This window comes from Meles meles, chromosome 11 (genome assembly GCF_922984935.1).
Source record: "Meles meles chromosome 11, mMelMel3.1 paternal haplotype, whole genome shotgun sequence".
Lineage (NCBI taxonomy): Eukaryota > Metazoa > Chordata > Mammalia > Carnivora > Mustelidae > Meles > Meles meles.
The window spans coordinates 11,723,048-11,743,136 of record NC_060076.1 but is presented as its reverse complement, the minus strand read 5'-3'; the positions used below and the strand labels follow the sequence as shown (position 1 = coordinate 11,743,136).

The window sequence follows — 20,089 nt, the reverse complement described above, 5'->3', positions numbered from 1 at the left end:
GCTGAGATCAAAAGCCAGATGCTTAACCAAATGAGCCACCCAGGCACCTCAATTAATTTCTTAATGTACATATTCTAGGTAAGTGATTCATTTGCTTATCTAAGGACAACACATGTTATATTATAGTTTCTTTTTTTTCTTAGAACTATCTAAAGTTACTTACCTGTCTGCGGGTACTGTGGGACTTCAAAGGGTATCTGAGTCCTTGGATCTTGAAAATACTGAATGTTTTCAGAATGCTGAGGATATACTGGTACTCTAGTTATAAATGGGCTGGATTTTGGAGGCACAGAATTCAGCTCTGTTCCAACATTAGAAGGCCCAGCTGAGGTAGCCGCTACATTACTTACAGGAGTCTTGGGTGGAGAGCCAATTTTACTGGAGAGATAATTTATCAAGAACAAAGAATAAATCACAGTCTGTAACTACTGTCTTCCTCAGTAGGAATTTTTCATAAAATTATATAATGAAACCAATAATAGGAAAAACTTTAGATACTTCCATAGTGAAGAATTAGGCAATGAATTTCACTGCCACCTTCCACTGCTCATTCACAGAATCATAGTAACATATCTCATATTCTGACAAAGGCAAAAAGAAATGCAAACAAATCCCAGGCACTAATGTGACCCATCAATCCCTTCTCATTCTTTTTTTTTTTTTTTTTAAAGATTTTTTATTTATTTATTTTACAGAGAGAGAGATCACAAGTAAGCGGAGAGGCAGGCAGAGAGAGAGAGGAGGAAGCAGGCTCCCCGCGGAGCAGAGAGCCCGATGCGGGGCTCGATCCCGGGACCCTGAGATCATGACCTGAGCCGAAAGCAGTGGCTCAATCCACTGAGCCACCCAGGCGCCCCAATCCCTTCTCATTCTTAAACAATGGATTTTTCCTAGAGGAAATTAAAAAAAAAATTACTGTTCAAAAAGTTCTCAACAGGATCAATATACAGTTCACCCTTGAACAACACAGGTTTGAAATGCACAGGTCCACTTACATACAGATTTTTTTTCAATTAATGCAGTCCTGTAAATGTACTTTATGTTCTCTCTCTCTCTTTTTTTTTAAGTATTTTTGTTTAAGTAAACTCCACCCTCAATGTGAAGTTCAAATTCATGACCCCAAGATCAAAAGGTGCAGCTTTTACCGACTGAGCCAGCTAGCCAGGCACCTCTCCTTATGTTTTTTCTTTCTTTCCTTCCTTCCTTTTTTTAAAAAGATTTGTTTATTTATTTGACAGAAAGAGAGAGACTGACCATGAGCACAAGCTGGGGCAGTTGCAGGCAGAGGGAGAAGCAGGCTCCTTGATGAGCAGGGAGCCCAATGCAGGGCTCAATCCCAGGACCCCAAGATCATGACCTGAGCCGAAGGCAGACACTTAACTGAGTGAGCCACCCAGGGATCCCTCCTTATGTTTTCTGAATGACATTCCCTTTCTCTGGCTAACTTTAGGGAAAGAATACAGTATATAATACCTATAACCTACAAAATCTATGTTGATCGATTATATGTCATCGATAAGGCCTCTGGCTAAGAGTAGGCTATTAATATAGTTACATTTTTGGTAAGTCAAAACTTGTACTTGGACTCTGGACTGCACAGGGATTGACACCCCCAATCCCTATGTTGTTCAAGGGCCCACTGTAGTCCACCAGAATTCTTTGGGACAAAGAAGACAGACATATGAAACAAGGGTTGTTCTATTAAGAGCTAGGTAGACATTTTGAAATGTAAACTCCCTAAGAGGAGGCCATTTTTGTCCTTTGGTGGGGAAGGGGCAGAGAGAGAGGGAGAGAATCTCAAGCAGGCTCCAAACCCAGCATGGAGCCTGACATGGGGCTCAATCTCACAACCCTGAGCTCGAGACCTGAGTCAAAATCAAGAGTTGGATGCCTAACCAAATGAGGCACCCAGAGGTCCCATTTTTGTCCATTTTGTTAACTGTTATCTCTCCAGAATTTTGTTAACTGTTATACTTAGAAGAATTCCTGGCACCCGGTAGTTAATCAGTAATATCTCTTGAACAAATGAAATAGTTCCTGCCACATAGTAGGTAGTCAGTAAATAACTAGTGGGTGATCAAATTGCCAATACATGGTTACTCATAAACTGAATAAATAAGCTTTTTATTATTATTTTTTTAACAAAGGATTTTCTTTGTTGGGTCACCAAGCAATCAGCCCCAGTGGATCTCATCACGGCTTTCTTATGTCCTATTAAGAAGTCCAACTTTAGGGCACCTGGATGGGTCAGTCGGTTAAGCATCTGCCTTCAGCTCAGGTCATGATCCCAGAGTCCTGGGATCAATGGAGGTATGCATTGGGCTCCCTGCTCAGTGGGAAGTCTGCTTTGACCCTCTTCCTCTGCCCCTTCCCCCTGCTTGTGTGCTCTCTTTCTCAAATAAATAAAAATCTTTAAAAGAAGAAAAAAAAAGTCCAACTTTAGCAGAGGTTAGATATGTGGTAGCTCCAGAAAATGCACTTGTTAATGATGTAGGAATTCAGTATGCTGCATCCCAAGGATATTAGAGGGTTTTTCTCAAACTAGAGAAACACTTTTAAAGCTAGAATATAAACAAGGAGTATGGGTTGCCTTTAAGTCTAACACAGCAGATTAGTCTAGCAGATGTTTACTTCTATGTGTAAAATGAAGATAATTATGAACTGTTGGGGAATAATAGTAGATACAAATTTACTGACTTACAGCTTAAAGATATTTTAGGGCTATGCTTATTCTTTGCAGTTAAATAAAGGCAACAAGGAAAATGATTAGGATTTCCTTATAACAGTAATACACTAACTCCTATTGAGCAACTACTGAGCACATTCCAGGAACTATGCAACGAGCTTAACACAGGGTATCTGGTCCTTCCATATCAAAATGTTACACACGGGACACCTGGGTGGCTCAGCTGGTTAAGCCTCTGCCTTCGGCTCGGGTCATGGTCCCAGGGTCCTGGGATTGAGTCCTGCATTGGGCTCCTTGCTCAGCAGGGAGACTGCCTCCCACTCCGCCTGCTTGTGCTTTCCTCTCTCTCTCTGACAAATAAATACATAAAATCTTCAAAAAAACAAAACAAACAAAAAAACCCCAAAATGTTATACACTATAAAACCTGGCTAACTACTTTGAAATGGCAAATTTTTAGACTTGTCAGCAAAAAGGTATCAAAATCCATGACAACATTCATAGCCTCATGAGATCCTGCAAGCTATCTGTAAAAATCAGACTTAAGGAAAATGCTAGCCTTTAGTCATCCTCCAGTCAGACAGCTAGATTCCTACAAGCTGCAGCCTACAGGACTTTCAGGATTCCAGGCTCTTCGGCAGCATGCCTCTCCTGTGTACGTGATTTTGCCTGTGCTGCTTCCTGTACTGAGGAGTCCTTCCTTCCCAACAATCCATGTTTTTGGAACTAGCTTAGGTCTTCTCTAAGGAGCCTTCCACAGTAACTCCCTGTAGAATGGTATCCTTTTCTTGTGTGTTCTAATAATACTTGGAACGCAACTCCATTATAGTACCGCTCAGAATATATTATACGGTCTGTTTACGTCTGCCTCCCAAACCACACTATAAGACCCATCTTAGAAGCAGGGAGTAGTACTATCTAGTTCGTGTTCATTACATTTTCACCAACTGGCTGGTGCTGGGCACATGGAACATTCATAACTTCTGAATGAATAAATGACTAATTTATTTTTTAACGTTTTTCCCCTAATTTCATCATTTTTAAAAAACTAATAATTTACCTTTTGAAGCACACAATTTGGTGACTTCTGGTATACTCCTGAGGTTGTACAGCAACCCTCACCACCATCTAATCCTGAGACACTTTCATCAACCCTGAGAGAAATCTCTACTTGTTAGCATTCACTCCCCATCCCCTGGCAACCACTCATCTACTTTTTCTCTCTATGGATTTGCCTCTTCTGGACAATGATATAAATGGAATTCTGTAATATATGGCCTTTTATATCTAGCTTCTTTCACTTAACATAGTTTTCAAGGTTCATTCATGCTGTAGTATGTAGTAGGGCTTCACTCCTTTTTTATGGCTGAATACATTCCACTGTATGGTATAAAACAGTTCTACATCACCTTGCCAAAACCACTCAAAAGCTCATTTTCTAAACATACATGTAACACCATAATCTGGTGCCAGCCTCTCAATCTAATCTTATTTTTACCAGTCCCAACAAAACTTTCAGTTCGAAAAGGCTGGTCTCTTCAAAACTCAGATTTTAAGATTCTAAAACAATACCAAAGCATGAGATTTTAGAGGTGGAAGAAACTTTCAGATTCTTAGAAAGTTGTGAAAGCTTTTTCTTAAGGCACCAAAACCCTTTATTACACTGAGACCCAACAATATTGGTAACAACAACAACAACAGACATTTATTGAGTGCTATCTGGCAGGCACTGTTCAAAGCACCACACTTAAAATTCACAAATCTGCACAACCAACATATCTAGTAGTTGCTATTATTGCACAGACTTTATGGATGAATAAACTGAGGAAGACAGATTAATTGGCCTAAGATCAAATAGCTAGAAAACAGTAAGCCGGATTTTGAACCCAGAGAGTTCGGCTCCCAAGAGTATCCTCTTAACTACCACCAATCGTTATGGAGTACAGAGAGGAACTGTTCTGACTGTAGCAGAGTCTGGAGGCTGGAGGCTCAGCATCTCACCTTGCTTAGGTTTTTACTTAGTTCCCTTCAGGCACTTCTATGGACTCGACTCTAAAGTTCAAGGAAGTAAGTGTGAAAAAAAAAAAAAAACCAACCCAATTCTGATCCAGCCTCTTCAGTTTATAGTCAAGGAAAACAAAACCCAGAGATGAAGTGACTTTCCAAGGCCACAGAGCTATTCAACTGCAGAGCCAGGACTAGAACTCAATTTTTTTGGTATTTAGTGCTTTCTTTAAGGTGAAACATTCTGCATAAAAATTCTGATTAACTGTTTTTCCTTAGGGTAAATAAAAATACTCATGCATTTCTAAAAAACTCAAAGTAACCATTTTTACCCAATACTTACTTTTCAGTGACAGACTCTGCAGAAGGCCCAGTAGCATTCTGACCATTAGTGCCAACCTTCCCCACCTTCTTCACAGTCTCCAGAGCTCTTAGCGTACTGTCAGTACTACGTGGGATTAGCTGGGAAACACTGTTTTCTGCATTTGAAATTCCGTTTGTACTTGGAACAATTTTCCCCGTTGTTTCAGAACTTCCTATGACAGAAATGACATTTCCGGCTGTGGTTGTGACAGTGTTGTTTACACCAACTTTATTTAGAAGAGGAAATGTTCTTACAGTTGCATTGATCTTTTTGTTCCTTAATCGATACCTGTTTCAAAAATAATCAACATATCGGTGAATATTTCACTAAATCTTACTCTGAAGGGAGAAAAAATGGACAACTAGAAAAAAATAGGAGGAACAGATTTAAAGAAGTTTCTTCAGCTAAATATCAAATACAGCCTACATCAAACTCCACTGTGATAGCTGCCACATGAAAATATATATGCCACACATACACCCATACATGTATGTAGGCACACAGTTAACACAGCAAGCACAATACACATGTATTCAAAGAAGACTTTTGAGGGAGTAAGAGATCCTTTTGAAAATTTTACATAATTGGAATATAAAGTATACTATACAAAAAATGAAAGGAACCATACCAAATTTATTTAGCAATGCCAAATGAAAAGGGATGAAAAAGTTGACAAAATTCTGTTATTACCAAATTGTTGAGAGTATTATATAAATTTTAAAAAATTCTGAAACCGGGGCACCTGATGGCTCAGTGGGTTAAAGCCTCTGCCTTCGGCTCAGGTCATGATTCCAGGGTCCTGGGATCGAGCCCCGAATCAGGCTCTCTGCTTAGCAGGGAGCCTGCCTCCCCACCCCCACCCCCCGCCTGCCTCTCTGCCTACTTGTGATCTCTGTCAAATAAATAAATAAAACCTTTATTTCTTTTTTTAAAAAAGATTTTATTTATTTGACAGACAGAGATCACAAAGAGAGAGGCAGGCAGAGAGAGGGGAGGAAGCAGGCTCCCTGCTGAGCAGAGAGCCTGATGTGGGGCTGGATCCCAGGACCCCGGGATCATGACCAGAGCTGAAGGCAGAGGCTTTAACTCACTGAGCCACCCAGGCGCCCCTAAATAAAATCTTTAAAAAAAAAAATTATGGGGCGCCTGGGTGGCTCAGTGGGTTAAAGCCTCTGCCTTCAGCTCGGGTCATGATCCTGGGGTCCTGGGATGGAGCTCCACATCGGGGGTCTCTGCTCAGCGGGGAGCCTGCTTCCCCCTCTCTCTGCCTGCCTCTCTGCCTACTTGTGATCTCTGTCTGTCAAATAAATAAATAAAATCTTTAAAAAAAACCCTTTAAAAATTATAAAACCAAAGCTCATTCTTAAACACTGTACCAAAATATGGAAATGTAGTATTATATTTTTCAGATTAGTTTATGCCTAAAGTAAAAAAGTTATTTGAATTAAAGGCTTTTCTGATAGTAATTTCAGGGTTTTATTTATAGTAGTCAGATATAACACTCTTTTTTTTTAAATTTATTTATTTATTTTTTCGGCATAACAGTATTCATTGTTTTTGCACAACACCCAGTGCTCCATGCAATACGTGCCCTCCCTATTACCCACCACCTGGTTCCCCCAACCTCCCACCCCCACCCCTTCAAAACCCTCAGGTTGTTTTTCAGAGTCCACAGTCTCTTATGGTTCGCCTCCCCTTCCAATTTCCCTCAACTTCCTTCTCCTCTCCATCTCCCAATGTCCTCCATGTCATTTGTTATGCTCCACAAATAAGTGAAACCATATGATACTTGACTCTCTCTGCTTGACTTATTTCACTCAGCATAATCACTTCCAGTCCCGTCCATGTTGCTACAAAAGCTGGGTATTCATCCTTTCTTTTTTTTTTTTTTTATAAACATATAATGTATTTTTATCCCCAGGGGTACAGGTCTGTGAATCACTAGGTTTACACACTTCACAGCACTCACAATAGCACATACCCTCCCCAATGTCCATAACCCCCTCCCCCTCTCCCAACCCCACTTCCCCCCAGCAACCCCCAGTTTGTTTTGTTAGATTAAGAGTCATTTATGGTTTGTCTCCCTCCCAATCCCATCTTGTTTCATTTATTCTTCTCCTATCCCCCTAACCCCCCACTCTTTTTTTTTTTTTAAAGATTGTATTTATTTATTTGACAGACAGTGATCACAAGTAGGCAAACAAGGCAGGCAGAGAGAGAGGAAGGGAAGCAGGCTCCCCGAGCCCGATGCGGGGCTCGATCCCAGGACCCTGGGATCATGACCTGAGCTGAAGGCAGAGGCTTCCACCCAGTGAGCCACCCAGGCACCCCACAGATATAACACATTTAATATATACAGCAATCTGATCTTGAAGTCAATTTAAGAAAATTTGTTTCCACTTGTACAGTTCAAAAACTTCATTCTAATGTAGTCCTAGTCAATGTTTCCTCTAATACTTTAAAGTGAGGAACAACTGTTACATGAATAGAAAACGACTACACACATTTGAAGTCACAATTACATATGCCTAAATTAGTCTGATACTAATGTTATACAATCAAACATATGGTAATTAAATATAAATAGTGTTATTGATGAGCAATGCCTTCACAACAGCCTCCCTTTCAGTCCCTCAGTATCTATAAACAGCCTCATTACTCAATCCTGTTCTTCTCCCTCCCTCTCTCATTCTCTCTCATTTACACACACACACACACAAACACACACACTCTGACAGACATGTGGGAGCTCAATAAAAGCCAAGTGTCCCCAGATGAGACTGGCTGAGAGTGCAGTGACAGAACACAAAGTTAAAAAAAAAAAAAAAGAAGAAGAAGAGATTACAGCCACTTGATATATGTCAGCTCAGAGATTCTGGGGGCCACTGATTACGAAGAGGGGACGAGTAAACGTCTACTTTAGAAAGGCCATTTGGTAGTGTGGAGAGGCCTGCACTTTCCTCAACATGCTCTCTGAAACCTACTCTTCATTCTTCACCTCAAAAGGTTCTTGCACAAAATACCCAGTTGCTCCTTGCTTCCCGTCCTCAAAGGACAAATCTCAGCTATCCTTAAGATTACTCTGGCCGGCAAAGTTGTGACTGTGACTATCTTAGAAGCGGTCTAAGAAGTGAAACCTCAACTAAGGGAGGTAAAGTTCAGTGACAAGTCAGGATACATGTTGAACTTCTAGCAACTAGGCAGCTAAAGACTTGGACTTAGGGTCTGGACCTCTTTTAAAGTCATCTTTGAGCTCCCTGAAGTACTCACTCCCTGCCTTACCCGTCTTTGAATCCACTATCTGCCATTAATTCCTCCCTTGTAAATACCTTCCACTCCGTTGGCTCACTCTCCCCGAACTCACCCGGTAAAACCCTCATCTCTCATTCTGGGCCTGCTCCTCAGCAGCTGAATGCTGGTGGAGAAAAACCATGCCATCACGCTTTCTAGACTCCTTTCAAAATTATGATCAATTATTTAAAATGGCCAAGCAATACATTAATACACTTCTCTACTAAACTCACTTTCTCATCTCTAACATCCTTTCCACCTCCACTCTCCACAGCTCCTCCGCTACTGATGATACCGCCTCCCACTTCACAGAGAAAACAGATGGAACCAGAGGAGAACTACTTCTTTTACCACCAATTCCAGTAACCTTCCTGCATCTGTTAACTACATGTTCCTCAAAAAAAGGGATGAAGAGCTCCTGCTCCTAACTCAGGCCAATCTTGCCACTTGGGTTCTACCAAGGGCCCATCTCTCTACTTGAGCTCCAGATGCCAAGCCCATCTGCCTTCAAAAAGACTTCCTATAACGATCTGTTGTTCAGTGCACCACCACTTCACTTAGGTGTCTCCTTACATGTCATATCCTCTGAGACACCTCCCCAGACCATCTTATCTAAAATATCTCCCCCTTCCCAATCGTTCCCTTTCTCCATACCTTGTGTTATTTCGCTTCACAGCATGGGTCAGTACCAGGTATTATGCTTTCTATTTATTTGCTTTATGTCAATCTTCTCTACTACACTGTAAGCCCCATGAGAGCAAGGATTTTTGCCTTTCGTACCCACATCTCTATTTTCAGCACATTATACAGTGCCTGTGCATACTAGGTGTTCAACACATGTTTGCTGCATGAATGTGGAGTAAGCCTCTAACTTCATATGGCCAAGAGAACTAACTACTGATTTTCTACCCCAAAAGCATTTCCCATCTCAGTAAAACACACTACTTGGTTATGCAGGTCCCAAACCTTTGAGTCATTCTTGATTCTTCTCTTTTCTTTAAAGTCCGTATTCAACCTATCGGTCTTATCAGCCTCACTTCTGAAATACATCCCCAATCTGCCCACTTTTCATCATTTCCATTACTATGGTCCTAGGACCAAGATATCAATCTTGTGCCTGAACCACTATAGTAGTTTAGCTGGTCTCCAGCCATGCAGACACTTAGTGACATTTCTAAGGCAAAATTAAAATCTCATTGTTGCAAGGTGGCTGGCTGGCTCAGTTGCTAGCAAATGAGCCTAGATCTGATCAGGCTCCTGGGCTCAAGCCCCAGGTTGGGCAAAGAGCTTACTCAAAAATTAAGTAAGATTTTTTTAAAAAAAACCTCGTTGTTGCATTTGAATAAAATCCTACAACGCCTTCCAAATTCCTCACCATGGTCCATAAAGCCAGTAAGACCTGGCCCTTGCCTACTTCTCTAATCTTATGTCATTCTTCTCGTTCCCCATCTTCCAGCCACACTGGTCTTGTTTGTATTTCCCACGCATGCCAAATTTGTTTCTAACTCAGACGTTAAGTATGCTATCAGTAACTGAAATTGTGTTTACATGTTTACTGTTCCTCTTCCTCCACTAGAAGCACCTCAAATAGTACCTAGCACTTAACAATCATTTTTATACATATTTGTTGAACTGGTTGATCCCAGACTTTTGACACTTTCCAGAATGTAGCAACTCTTGGAAACACAATTCTAATACTCTATATTCTAAGATACATTCACATAAATATTTATTTTTAGGAGATTGTTGGGAATTTACATTAAGTTTGGTTAGAGAGATGCACCGTAGTGAAAGCAGGCTGGAGTAAAATTAATTTTAAGTAAAACGAATGTTTCTTCCTGGTGTACTACATGAAATAAGACAAAGGTTCTATAGGTAGCAACATGTTTGTTTTTTTTTTTTAATTTTATTGATTTGACAGAAATCACAAGTAGGCAGAGAGGCAGGCAGAGAGAGAGGAGGAAGCAGGCTCCCTGCGGAGCAGAGAGCCCGATGCGGGGCTCGATCCCAGGACCCTGAGATCATGACCTGAGCCGAAGGCAGAGGCTTTAACCCACTGAGCCACCCAGGCGCCCCAGCAACATGTATTTTTTTAGCCAACAGGATAGTGACATCTTCCACTTCCTGAATCCTTTCTACCATCCTGTTTTTTCTTCTTCTTTTTTCACACAGCAACAAAGAATGTGAGGCTGTGTGAAAATATGAATTGTAGATTATTTGTTCTTTCAACATAAATATACCGAATATATGTATCAGATACTTGCTAAGTGCAAAAAATATCAAGATTAATTACCCAGAGGATAAACGAAGTCCAGTGAAAATACAAACATGCAAATAAATAGCTGCGATATGAGAAGAGAACTGGATGTTATAAAGTATAAAGCACTACACCAGCACAGAGAAGGAAGCAACTAACTCTGCCTGGGCAGTCAAGAAGTCCTCAGAAGGAAGTTGACATCTGAGTTTGATGAGGAACAGGAGCTCTCCAAATAGAAAAGAGAAAAGCATATGATACAGAGGAACAACAAGGGAAAGCTGAAAGAATTTGTGTAGTAGTAAACAGTGACTAACGAGATGTACCTTAAAATTATAAAGACTGCAAAAGGTAGGGTAAGGCTGGAAAGCTACATTAGGACCAGATCCCATGATAACTAAGGAACCAATTTAGAATGTAAAGCAGAAGATGGACATGATTAGATGCTTATTTGCAAAAGAAAATCTGAGTAGCAATGAAATAGCCAGGTTGAACATAGATGCCAGGTTAAAGGCCAGTAGAGTACTTAATGGATAAATTGAGTAAACACATGTGAAAAACTAAAAATGGTACCTGACACCAAAGAGACCAGTTAATTTGGCTATAATTATTATTTTTATACTACTACTATTATAATTTCAGACAAGATAATAAAATTCTGAAGTAGGTAATGGAGATGGAGAGTAGAAAACCAGCTTAAAGATGTAAGAGGTGAAATGGCTTTTCAGCTGGGGCACCAGTTATGGGTGGAATGGCAATGAAATCAGTTTCTCCTCTGACCTTGTGAAGTCTAAGTACTCCTAAGCAAGGTCCCCTAAAAAGTTCTATTTTAGCTAAGAAGCTCTATTTCAGGTATGGGCAAGCTTAATAGATCTCCTAGAGTCTCAAAAAAACAGCCTGACATAAAACTCTGTACACAGAGCTGCTTAGACTGCGTGCAAACAGCAGAGGACTCCTGCAACCTCTCTAGGCTCTTCCAGTAGGGGGGAAAAAGAGAACCACGTTTCTCCTTTTTAATGCACACACATGTATCATCTATCATGTTGCTGCTGCTGTGGAGCTCATTTGGTGCAGGGGCCAGTGCTAGCAACTGAGGAGAGGCGACCGTAATCAACAAGACAGATACAGATACAGTCCACTGAGCTTACACGGCAACGAGGCAGACAGTCAATAGACCAGAGGTCAGCAGGCTACCTCTTGTGTGCCAAAACTGCCTGTTCTTGTAAACAAAGTATACAGCTATGCCCGTTTTATGCACTATGGTGGCTTTTTTGCTACAACGGCAGAATTGAGTGGTTGTGACAGTTCACTGTATGATCCACCAAAATGAAAATATTTACTATCTGGACCTTGACATAAAAGTTTGCCAACCACTAAAATTTACCGATAAGCATGACAAAGAGGAACCTGGTTTAGTATGTAACATTGGGAAGATCCCCCCAAAAAGTGAAAGATAAGCTAGGTGAAAGAAAAGCTCCAAAGGCGAGGCCCCAAGGAACAGCATGACATAGAAGACCTGAGGTGGGAAGGAGCATTCTGCATTCCAGAGACTGACAGAAGGAAAGCGTGGTCTGAGTACAGAATACAATTTGGGAGCACTGTGATGAGATCAGAAAGATGGTAGATGATGATGCAGGGTCCACAATCTAGATTTTATAACTTGATCCACAGGATAATGAGAAATCCCTGCTTCTCATTATTTGCAATGAGCTTAATATACAAAGTTCTCCTTGTTTTGTGGGGAATGATGGGTTTGGGGGTAGGCAACAACAGCTGTATGACTAGTTAGGAGGCAATGGCAAACTGAGAAAAGGGGATGATAATTTGGACTATAAGGCTGGAAAGAAGAGTTCAGAAATGAACACACAGGCAGGAAGCTGAACTCCTTGACTAAGTAGGTGAGAGAAAGGTGACAAAGATGGTGTCTTTAACGTGGCATGTGTAGCTGACTGGACAGGGTACCCCGAGGGAGAGTAGAATGAAAGGTGGGAGAGGATATATGGGAGGAGAAAATTAGCTCAACTTGAGCTTAAAGTTTCTAAAAACAAGAGATGTCCATTAAGAGTTGATACACAGGCTGATTTGATAGAAAGGCTGGAACCAATTTTTGGCAAGATCTCAATGATGAATGTTTTGGTTAAGAAATAGAACAACAGGGGCACCTGAGTGGCTCAGTTGGTTAAGTGTTCACCTTCAACTCAGACCATATCTCAGGATTCTGGGACCTGGCCCGCGATGGGCTCCCTGCTCAGGGAGAGGGGAATGGAACAACATCTACTGCTTCTTCCGCTCCTCCCTTTGCCCTTCTCCCCAGCTCACGCTCAATCTCTCTCAAATAAATAAAATCTTAAAAAAACAAAACAAAACCCAGAATTTTGGACAATACGTATGCTAAAGAGACCAAAAGCCATAAAAAGAAAATGTATCTGCTGTACTGTTTTACCTGTGACTTTGCTTCAGCTGAACCTGAGCAAGTAAGATTGCATGGAGGGGTGTTTTTGTTCTGCACAGGTGCTTAGCAAAAACATGGATTCCAGCGAAATAATGGTCTAATGTATGACCCTTGAATAAGGTTCTAAATCACTTATCATGTTACTCTTGCTCCCAGATGGTTTCAAAAGAAAAGATTATCTTGCAATCTAAGGAACTCTACAATGAATCACATCTGCAAAACCCACCACTAGCTTTAAGACTACATAGGACACTTTCATAATGATCCCAAATTAAACCCATCTGAAAAAGAATTTCCATAACTTACTTTTCAAGCTCTTCCTGAGAATGGGCAAAAGTACAGTTTGTTCCTCGGGGACACCCTCCTTGTTGACGCAGATCTCGGCACATGCTAGTCTTGTATTTGCTGTTTGGTTGAGGCTACAAAAAAGAAAATCGGAGTGTGGAAAAGTGAGGACACTTGGGATTTCAGAATTTTATGATTTACCACTTTAGTTCTTTTTCAGGTTAGAGAAGTTATTCGTGTGCTGAAACAACTGCCATTCCACCATTTCCCATTAGGCATTACATAGGTAATGAACTCTGAACTGCTGTAAATATTCCTTCTGAGGATTATCTGAACCTGGTTCAAATGTTATATCTATTTATTTGTCAGGCAATACAATGCCCACAAAAATAAAAGATTTTCTTAATTCACTGCTGTCTTAAAATGATACCAAAACATATGATTTAAAAAGCATTTAAAGGCCATAAGCTTTGTCCACTTAAACTTTCCCAGAAGAGGTAGAATATGATTTCCATTGAAAGTGAAAATTTATGAAACCAAATTATTTGTCAGCTTTAGGGTATGACTTTCTTCTTAGGCTTGGAGCTATTTAAGTTCATAAAAACAATGAGGCAAAATATAAGAACCTCATCATAACTGCATCAAAATTTAAGATGGCATTGTTAATTCTGCGACCTTAATGACGGTGAAACATTTATCCATCAGTTAATGTTTGACTATTACAATGTTTTCCAATAGAATAAGGGTAAAAGGGTGAAAAGATCACTTTTGAGTAGATTTGATCCCAGCTCTGTCACTTACTGCCACCAGGACCTTAGATTTGTTATTTAAGCTCTTTACATTTCAGCTTGGGAACAGCAATTATCTTGCAGGTGGCTATGAGGATTAGAAATCATATAAATAAAATACCAAACATAGGAACTTGGCTCACAGTGACGTAATAAATGGGCATCATTATTAGAATAAACGATTATACCTTAAACAACTCCTTCTAAAGTACATTGCAAATATTTTAAAAATTCAAACTCCACACATTTACAAACAGATTTATTTGTATGAGAGCAATCGAGAAAAAAGTACCAATTTCCCTAAATTAGAGAAGAATTAGGCAAAATGTCTGGAAAGAATCATCGATCTATACTCCGTCAAAAACACTGACCGTGAACTCATATTCAAGATACTCTCCCAATGGTTGCTGTGCTAGCAATTATTTATCAGGTATACTAAAACTCGAGTTTCTCCCAAAAGAACAGAGATAAGATAAAAGAGCACAGTCATGTAAGAAGTCCATTAACTGAAAAGCTTGTTCAAGATGTTCAGGATGAACCTCTGTTAGAGGCAACAGCAGTCAGAAGTGCAATGTATGTGCTTACCTGAGGTGTCTCATGGCCCTTTCTACTATAATTTTGTATGAAGTCCACAAGGCCATGAACCACTGTTTTAACAGCTACCATTGCATTTTCTAGCTGCTCCCAAGTTGGCGAAACAGCATCTAAAATAAGCCGTCAAGGGGATGGGGGGGAAGAATTTGTTAGCAGTAATTCTCTTGTGTTATTTACCTCAAGGGTAGAAAAAGTGTAAGCAACTGAGTATTTTTTCACATACCTGGATTAGGGTCTATGTTTGCAAGAAGTTCTAAATGAGGCCTCAGTCTATTTAAGTTAGCTGGGTCACCCGTCCGTTGCAAAACAATTGTCAATTCCTGGACGCTCTTTGCAAATGATTCTGGAGACTGCAGCTACCAAACAGAAAACAGGATGGCTTTTACTCTGGTTCTCATGACACATCTGTATTCAAATGCTTTATTTAGTCAACATACTAAACAGGTTTTCAAGTGTCTTCAGATTCCATAGTAGGAGTATCAATGATGAATGAAATTTTCACCTCAGAATCTGCCCTATGAAATTCATCATTAGACACTTAGAAAACTTACTTATTATAAGCCATATTCGCTCTCTGAGGTCAAAACACATATTAACCACAGATTCTGAAAGCCAGGCTGCTTTTACGCTACTACCCTGTATGCGCTTCCCCACTGCCTCCTGTCACTTATTTTGAAAGTTAAAAAAATAATAAAAAGAAATAAAGAAAATAGAGTCAGATATTTAAAAACATAGGACTCTCCAACTAGTTGTCTCTTTAGTTCCTTTAGAACATTGGAACGCTCTTCTAAGTAAGAGCAAGGATATAAAACAAACATCACTAATTTCACAAACCTTATCAATGATAGACTGCATGTGTGATTTATGTGCCAAGTCACCATACAGAAGTGAGGACCACTGCTCGGGTGAAATACGGAGTCCTGCTTCCATAGCAATATGAACAATTTGGGCATCATGTTCTCTGCGTAATGCTTCATAACTCCGAAATTCTTCCTTTAGCTGCATCAGGGAAGAGTCTTCATCCCTTTTGGTAACCTAAAAAATAGAAAGGAGAAACAAAGGCCATCAAATTGGTCTGCTCTCCCTGCTTCTCCAGCGAATTTTCTGTGGGGAGAGTAGAGATACCAGATACCAGACAAAAGAAGGTGAGATGAAGAGAATATCCTCATCACAAATTCTTTTTGGAATGAAGCAGAACTTACATAACCCAGCACACAGTTTTAAATTTCTTTCAATGAACACAGGAGCTAACAGAGAAGACACTTCTAAACAGAAAATTATAGTATACATGCTATTATAATGCTATTATAATGCTCCATGGCAATATAAGGAGATGCAATTAAATCTGACTTGGGGGAGTAGGAAGGGATAAGAGAGTAAATGGAGTCTTGACAAATGAATAGGAGTTTCCAGGTAAGAAACAGAATCCTAACAAGAGTAGCAAGTGGTGAAACAGAAAAATCAAAGAGCAAAGCACACAGAATTGAAGGCTATGATAGAGGCTAGAGAAGAATCAGAGAGCCTTAAAAACTGTGGTGAGAAGTTTATATATTACACTGAAGGGAATGGGAGGCCACTGAGAACTTTTAAGCAGAGTAATGACAAATCACTCCAGCCAATGGATAGAAATATATTAGCACTGTCACGTGACGATTATGAAATCTTCTATCAGGGCGCCTGGGTGGCTTAGTTGGTTAAGCGTCTGCCTGCAGCTCCGGTCATGATCCCCTAGTCCCAGGATCAACCCCCACATTGGGCTCCTGCTCCATAGGGAGTCTGCTTCTCCCTTTGTCCCTCACCCCTCTCATGTTCTCACTCTCTCTCTCAAATAAACAAATAAAATCTTTGGAGGAAAAAAAAGAAATTTTCTATCAAAACAAAAATGATCATTAGGATATTTATACAGCCTTTATTTATACCTGACTTAAGTCACTTATAAAACATAAATTCAAAAGCTTACAGTTTCACATACCCTACTGAAATGGTCTAATTCTCCAAATATGCAAATATATAACTAGATAATTTCCACAATAATGATATCATTTATCTAAAACTTGCATAATGAAATTTGAAACTTGGCTAGGATTCAGAATACCTAGGACTAGGGGACGCCTGGGTGGCTCAGTTGGTTAAGCGGCTGCCTTCGGCTCAGGTCATGATCCCGGCGTCCTGGGATCGAGTCCCACATCGGGCTCCGTGCTCGGCGGGAAGCCTGCTTCTCTCTCTGTCTCTGCCTGCCTCTCTGTCTGCCTGTGCTCACTCTGGCTCTCTCTCTCTCTGACAAATAAATAAATAAAATCTTTAAAAAAAAAAAAAAAAAGAATACCTAGGACTAGTACAGACTTTGAAACTCACACTGGACAAATCATTTAAACTGTTCAAAATCATGATTTCCTCAGTGGTGAAATGAAAATACCTCCAAACTACCTCACCAGTTGTTTCTGTTGCTGTCACATGAGACAACAATAATATGACCCCAAGAATATGAAGATGGGAAAATCAACTTATCATCTGAGAATTAACAGTATCACTTCAAAATCTCTTTGGGAATATGTAATTACATTATAGAAAAGTATGGGACACCCAAAATTCTAAACAACACAATCATAGGTATAATTTAAGAGTAAGCAGAGTATATAACTTAGAAGTCATAAAAATCTACATTCTACCCTAACCTACTTAAAAAAAAAAACACTGAGAAAACAAAAGAAAGAATTATCAACCTATAGAAGAAAGAATAGAAGAAAGAAGCCCAAGCATCAGACGACAGTAGCACTCATCCAACTACCATATAGGCGACAGGGTGCCTAGTAGGCAGCCTAAGCACCTATTCACCTGAGTAGTAAAGACAGACCCAAGTGGCTAACAGAGCTGGTCAAATTAGAGTTCTCACTACCATGCATCAAAATCACCTGTGAAGCATTAAAAACTTCAATTTCAGGTAATCACAATTCCTGGCTTTGAAGACCACAAATTTAAAAAGTATGCATGAATGCTCAAGTCCCACATCAGATACACCAAATCAGAATATATCTGCCAATGGGACCAGGAATGTATACTTTTAAAAACCCCACAGATAATTCTGACGCAGATCATCAGCTGGGATTCACTGCATCAAACGTTGGAATCAGTAACTCCCCTTGTGCTGATTCCATGCTACTCAAGCAAAGGCTTAATACTCTTTGGCAGGAAAATATCTACAATATGATGATTTAAGTCATGTGAGAGTTGCACTTCTCATTACAAATTAATAAAACTAATCATCCGTTGTGGGTGACCTTGGTTAAGGGTGTTCTGTTCCTGAGGAAAGATTCTACTGTATGCACCCACAAAGTTCACATTTCTAAGCCTATAAAATCAAGGAAAGACCTTTGACAATGGTGATTTTACAAGAGTAAATGACACCCAAGAGAGGCCTTTTGGCAGTTCAATCAGTATGATATCTTTTTATTAATCTAAACACTGCTTCAACATTTTAAACTAGGGGTCAGTGAGGATGAAATGAGAGCATAAAATTGAAATCACTTTCTATACTAGTGTTATTCAAATGTCAGATATTCGTAGCAACTGTAGATGTATGACTATCATAAACCACAAATCAGTATGATTCCTATGAGAGAAAAACACATTAAGTCACGAATACACAGTGTGAGAACCTAGTCAGTCACTTCAGGATGATAAATGATGTCTGTAATTTGGCTGCTTAGCCGAAAACATAATATGTGAGGAACCAGGGATTCATTTCTATCGCTGCCCTTAAGGACACAAAATCAAGCACTGTAACTGTCAAGGAGATAGTGTCCAAGCCTCATTAGTGGAGATAAGTGAGTTCATATTTCCATATTTCCACCAGCAATTACCTGTTATTTCAAACTAAACAATCTGCTAAAAAAACTTTTTTCTGTCTCTACTGTTTTCACTCTTGGACTGTAAAACCAGCAAAATAGCATTGGCTTTCAAATTTTGATGTTTTACTTTTACAAAAGCCCACGGACCTTTGCAATTCCAAGTCTTTGGGCCTTTCTCAAGATCCAGCCAGCAACCCCTACTCTTATAACTCGCAGAAACTTCCAAGGATTCAGCCTACTTTCCACCACTCTCGATACTCGTAATCATCCACAAGTCTGTAAGACAATGCAACCACATTTCTAAATATCTTGGGGTTTTTCCGTCTTCTTCACCAAAACAAAACATACCCAAAAAAATCACACCTCCTAAATGCAGAGTGGGGCATGTACCTCAACTTTTCACTCTCTTGTCCTGAAGGCAACATTATAGGCCATTTTCAGATTAAAGGTCATAATCTAATAATAAGGAATAAAATAAAAATAGTAACAGGAAATGGAAACACTTACCAACCTTTTACATATTTTTACAGAGTTTTTCCTTTTAAGATGGGAAATTCATTTGAATTAGACTTCTTTAGCCTACATTCATTATTCCGAGAGTCAAGTTTACCAAACTACCTCCTTACGTTCTGGTTTATGTTACTGACACCTTCACCTATGTTTACGCTCAAGAGGCAGTATGACAGATGCAAGCAATGCAGAAGGAAAACAAAGTTTCCTTTCAACTCTTGGAAGCATTCTGCATTTCTGGAGCCTCTAGACCAGGTAACGCCCATTTTAGAAAGCCTCCGTCTCATACACAGGCATGGACTGTCTAGATAGTTGTTTGCTACTTACCTTGAAACATGAAGCTCGATACAGTAGTTGCACGACATGACCAATACTTGTTTTTGATGCCTGAGGAAATCTTGGTTCTAGTCTTTGCACAACAAAAAGTACCAGTACTTTCCTTGAGAGAGCAGAACCATCTTCTAATGCTAGCAATACCAGCTTCAAGGCCTCTTCTTGCATAGCTAGAAGAAACATGAATTCACAATAAATAAGAAACCCTGCAGATCACATCTGTCAGTTTTTTTGGGGGGAGGGGGTATTAGGTTCATGGGTGTCCATTATCCACAGTCTGTATTTCATTAGCACAAAAAGAGGACATTATGCATACAAAAATGCAGTTTACTTAAAAAGCAATCAAACAAAATATAGTTTCTACTAAACAACCATTTAGAACATAAGTCAACAGAACGTAAAACTTACCTTCTGCAGGTATTTAATAATCAACTAGATAATAATAATGTTATAGTGCGAAGAAACAATCCTCATTTACAAAATACATAGAGATACTCTGACATACTAAATAACATATAAAGGACACGTAGTAGCTTTATGGTAAATGGTAATTTTTCCTTGATGCTTGAGACTGTTACTTTGACTGACAACAATTTTGCACATGATATTACCCTGCAGATGCAATACCTAAATTAATTTATTATTAATTTATTATTTATTATATTAATTTATGTTGTTTTC

General features: G+C 39.6%; 1 protein-coding gene and 1 non-coding gene across 5 annotated transcripts in view; both read right to left on the bottom strand.

The window, feature by feature from the left end:
- Positions 1-20,089, bottom strand: part of RC3H2 (ring finger and CCCH-type domains 2) — a 56,328-nt gene that overhangs the window by 12,465 nt on the left and 23,774 nt on the right. For all 4 annotated transcript variants that reach the window (XM_046022816.1, XM_046022817.1, XM_046022818.1 and 1 more), the window contains exons 5-11: positions 19,403-19,578; positions 15,552-15,752; positions 14,941-15,073; positions 14,709-14,827; positions 13,357-13,469; positions 5,033-5,341; positions 164-378 (exon numbers count right to left, since the gene is read on the bottom strand). In XM_046022816.1, the coding sequence (XP_045878772.1) occupies positions 164-378; positions 5,033-5,341; positions 13,357-13,469; positions 14,709-14,827; positions 14,941-15,073; positions 15,552-15,752; positions 19,403-19,578 (1,266 nt within the window). The remainder of the gene's footprint in view (positions 1-163; positions 379-5,032; positions 5,342-13,356; positions 13,470-14,708; positions 14,828-14,940; positions 15,074-15,551; positions 15,753-19,402; positions 19,579-20,089) is intronic.
- LOC123953697 lies at positions 15,160-15,270 on the bottom strand. The gene has a single exon (XR_006820950.1). It is a non-coding gene; the product is annotated as a small nucleolar RNA SNORD90 (small nucleolar RNA).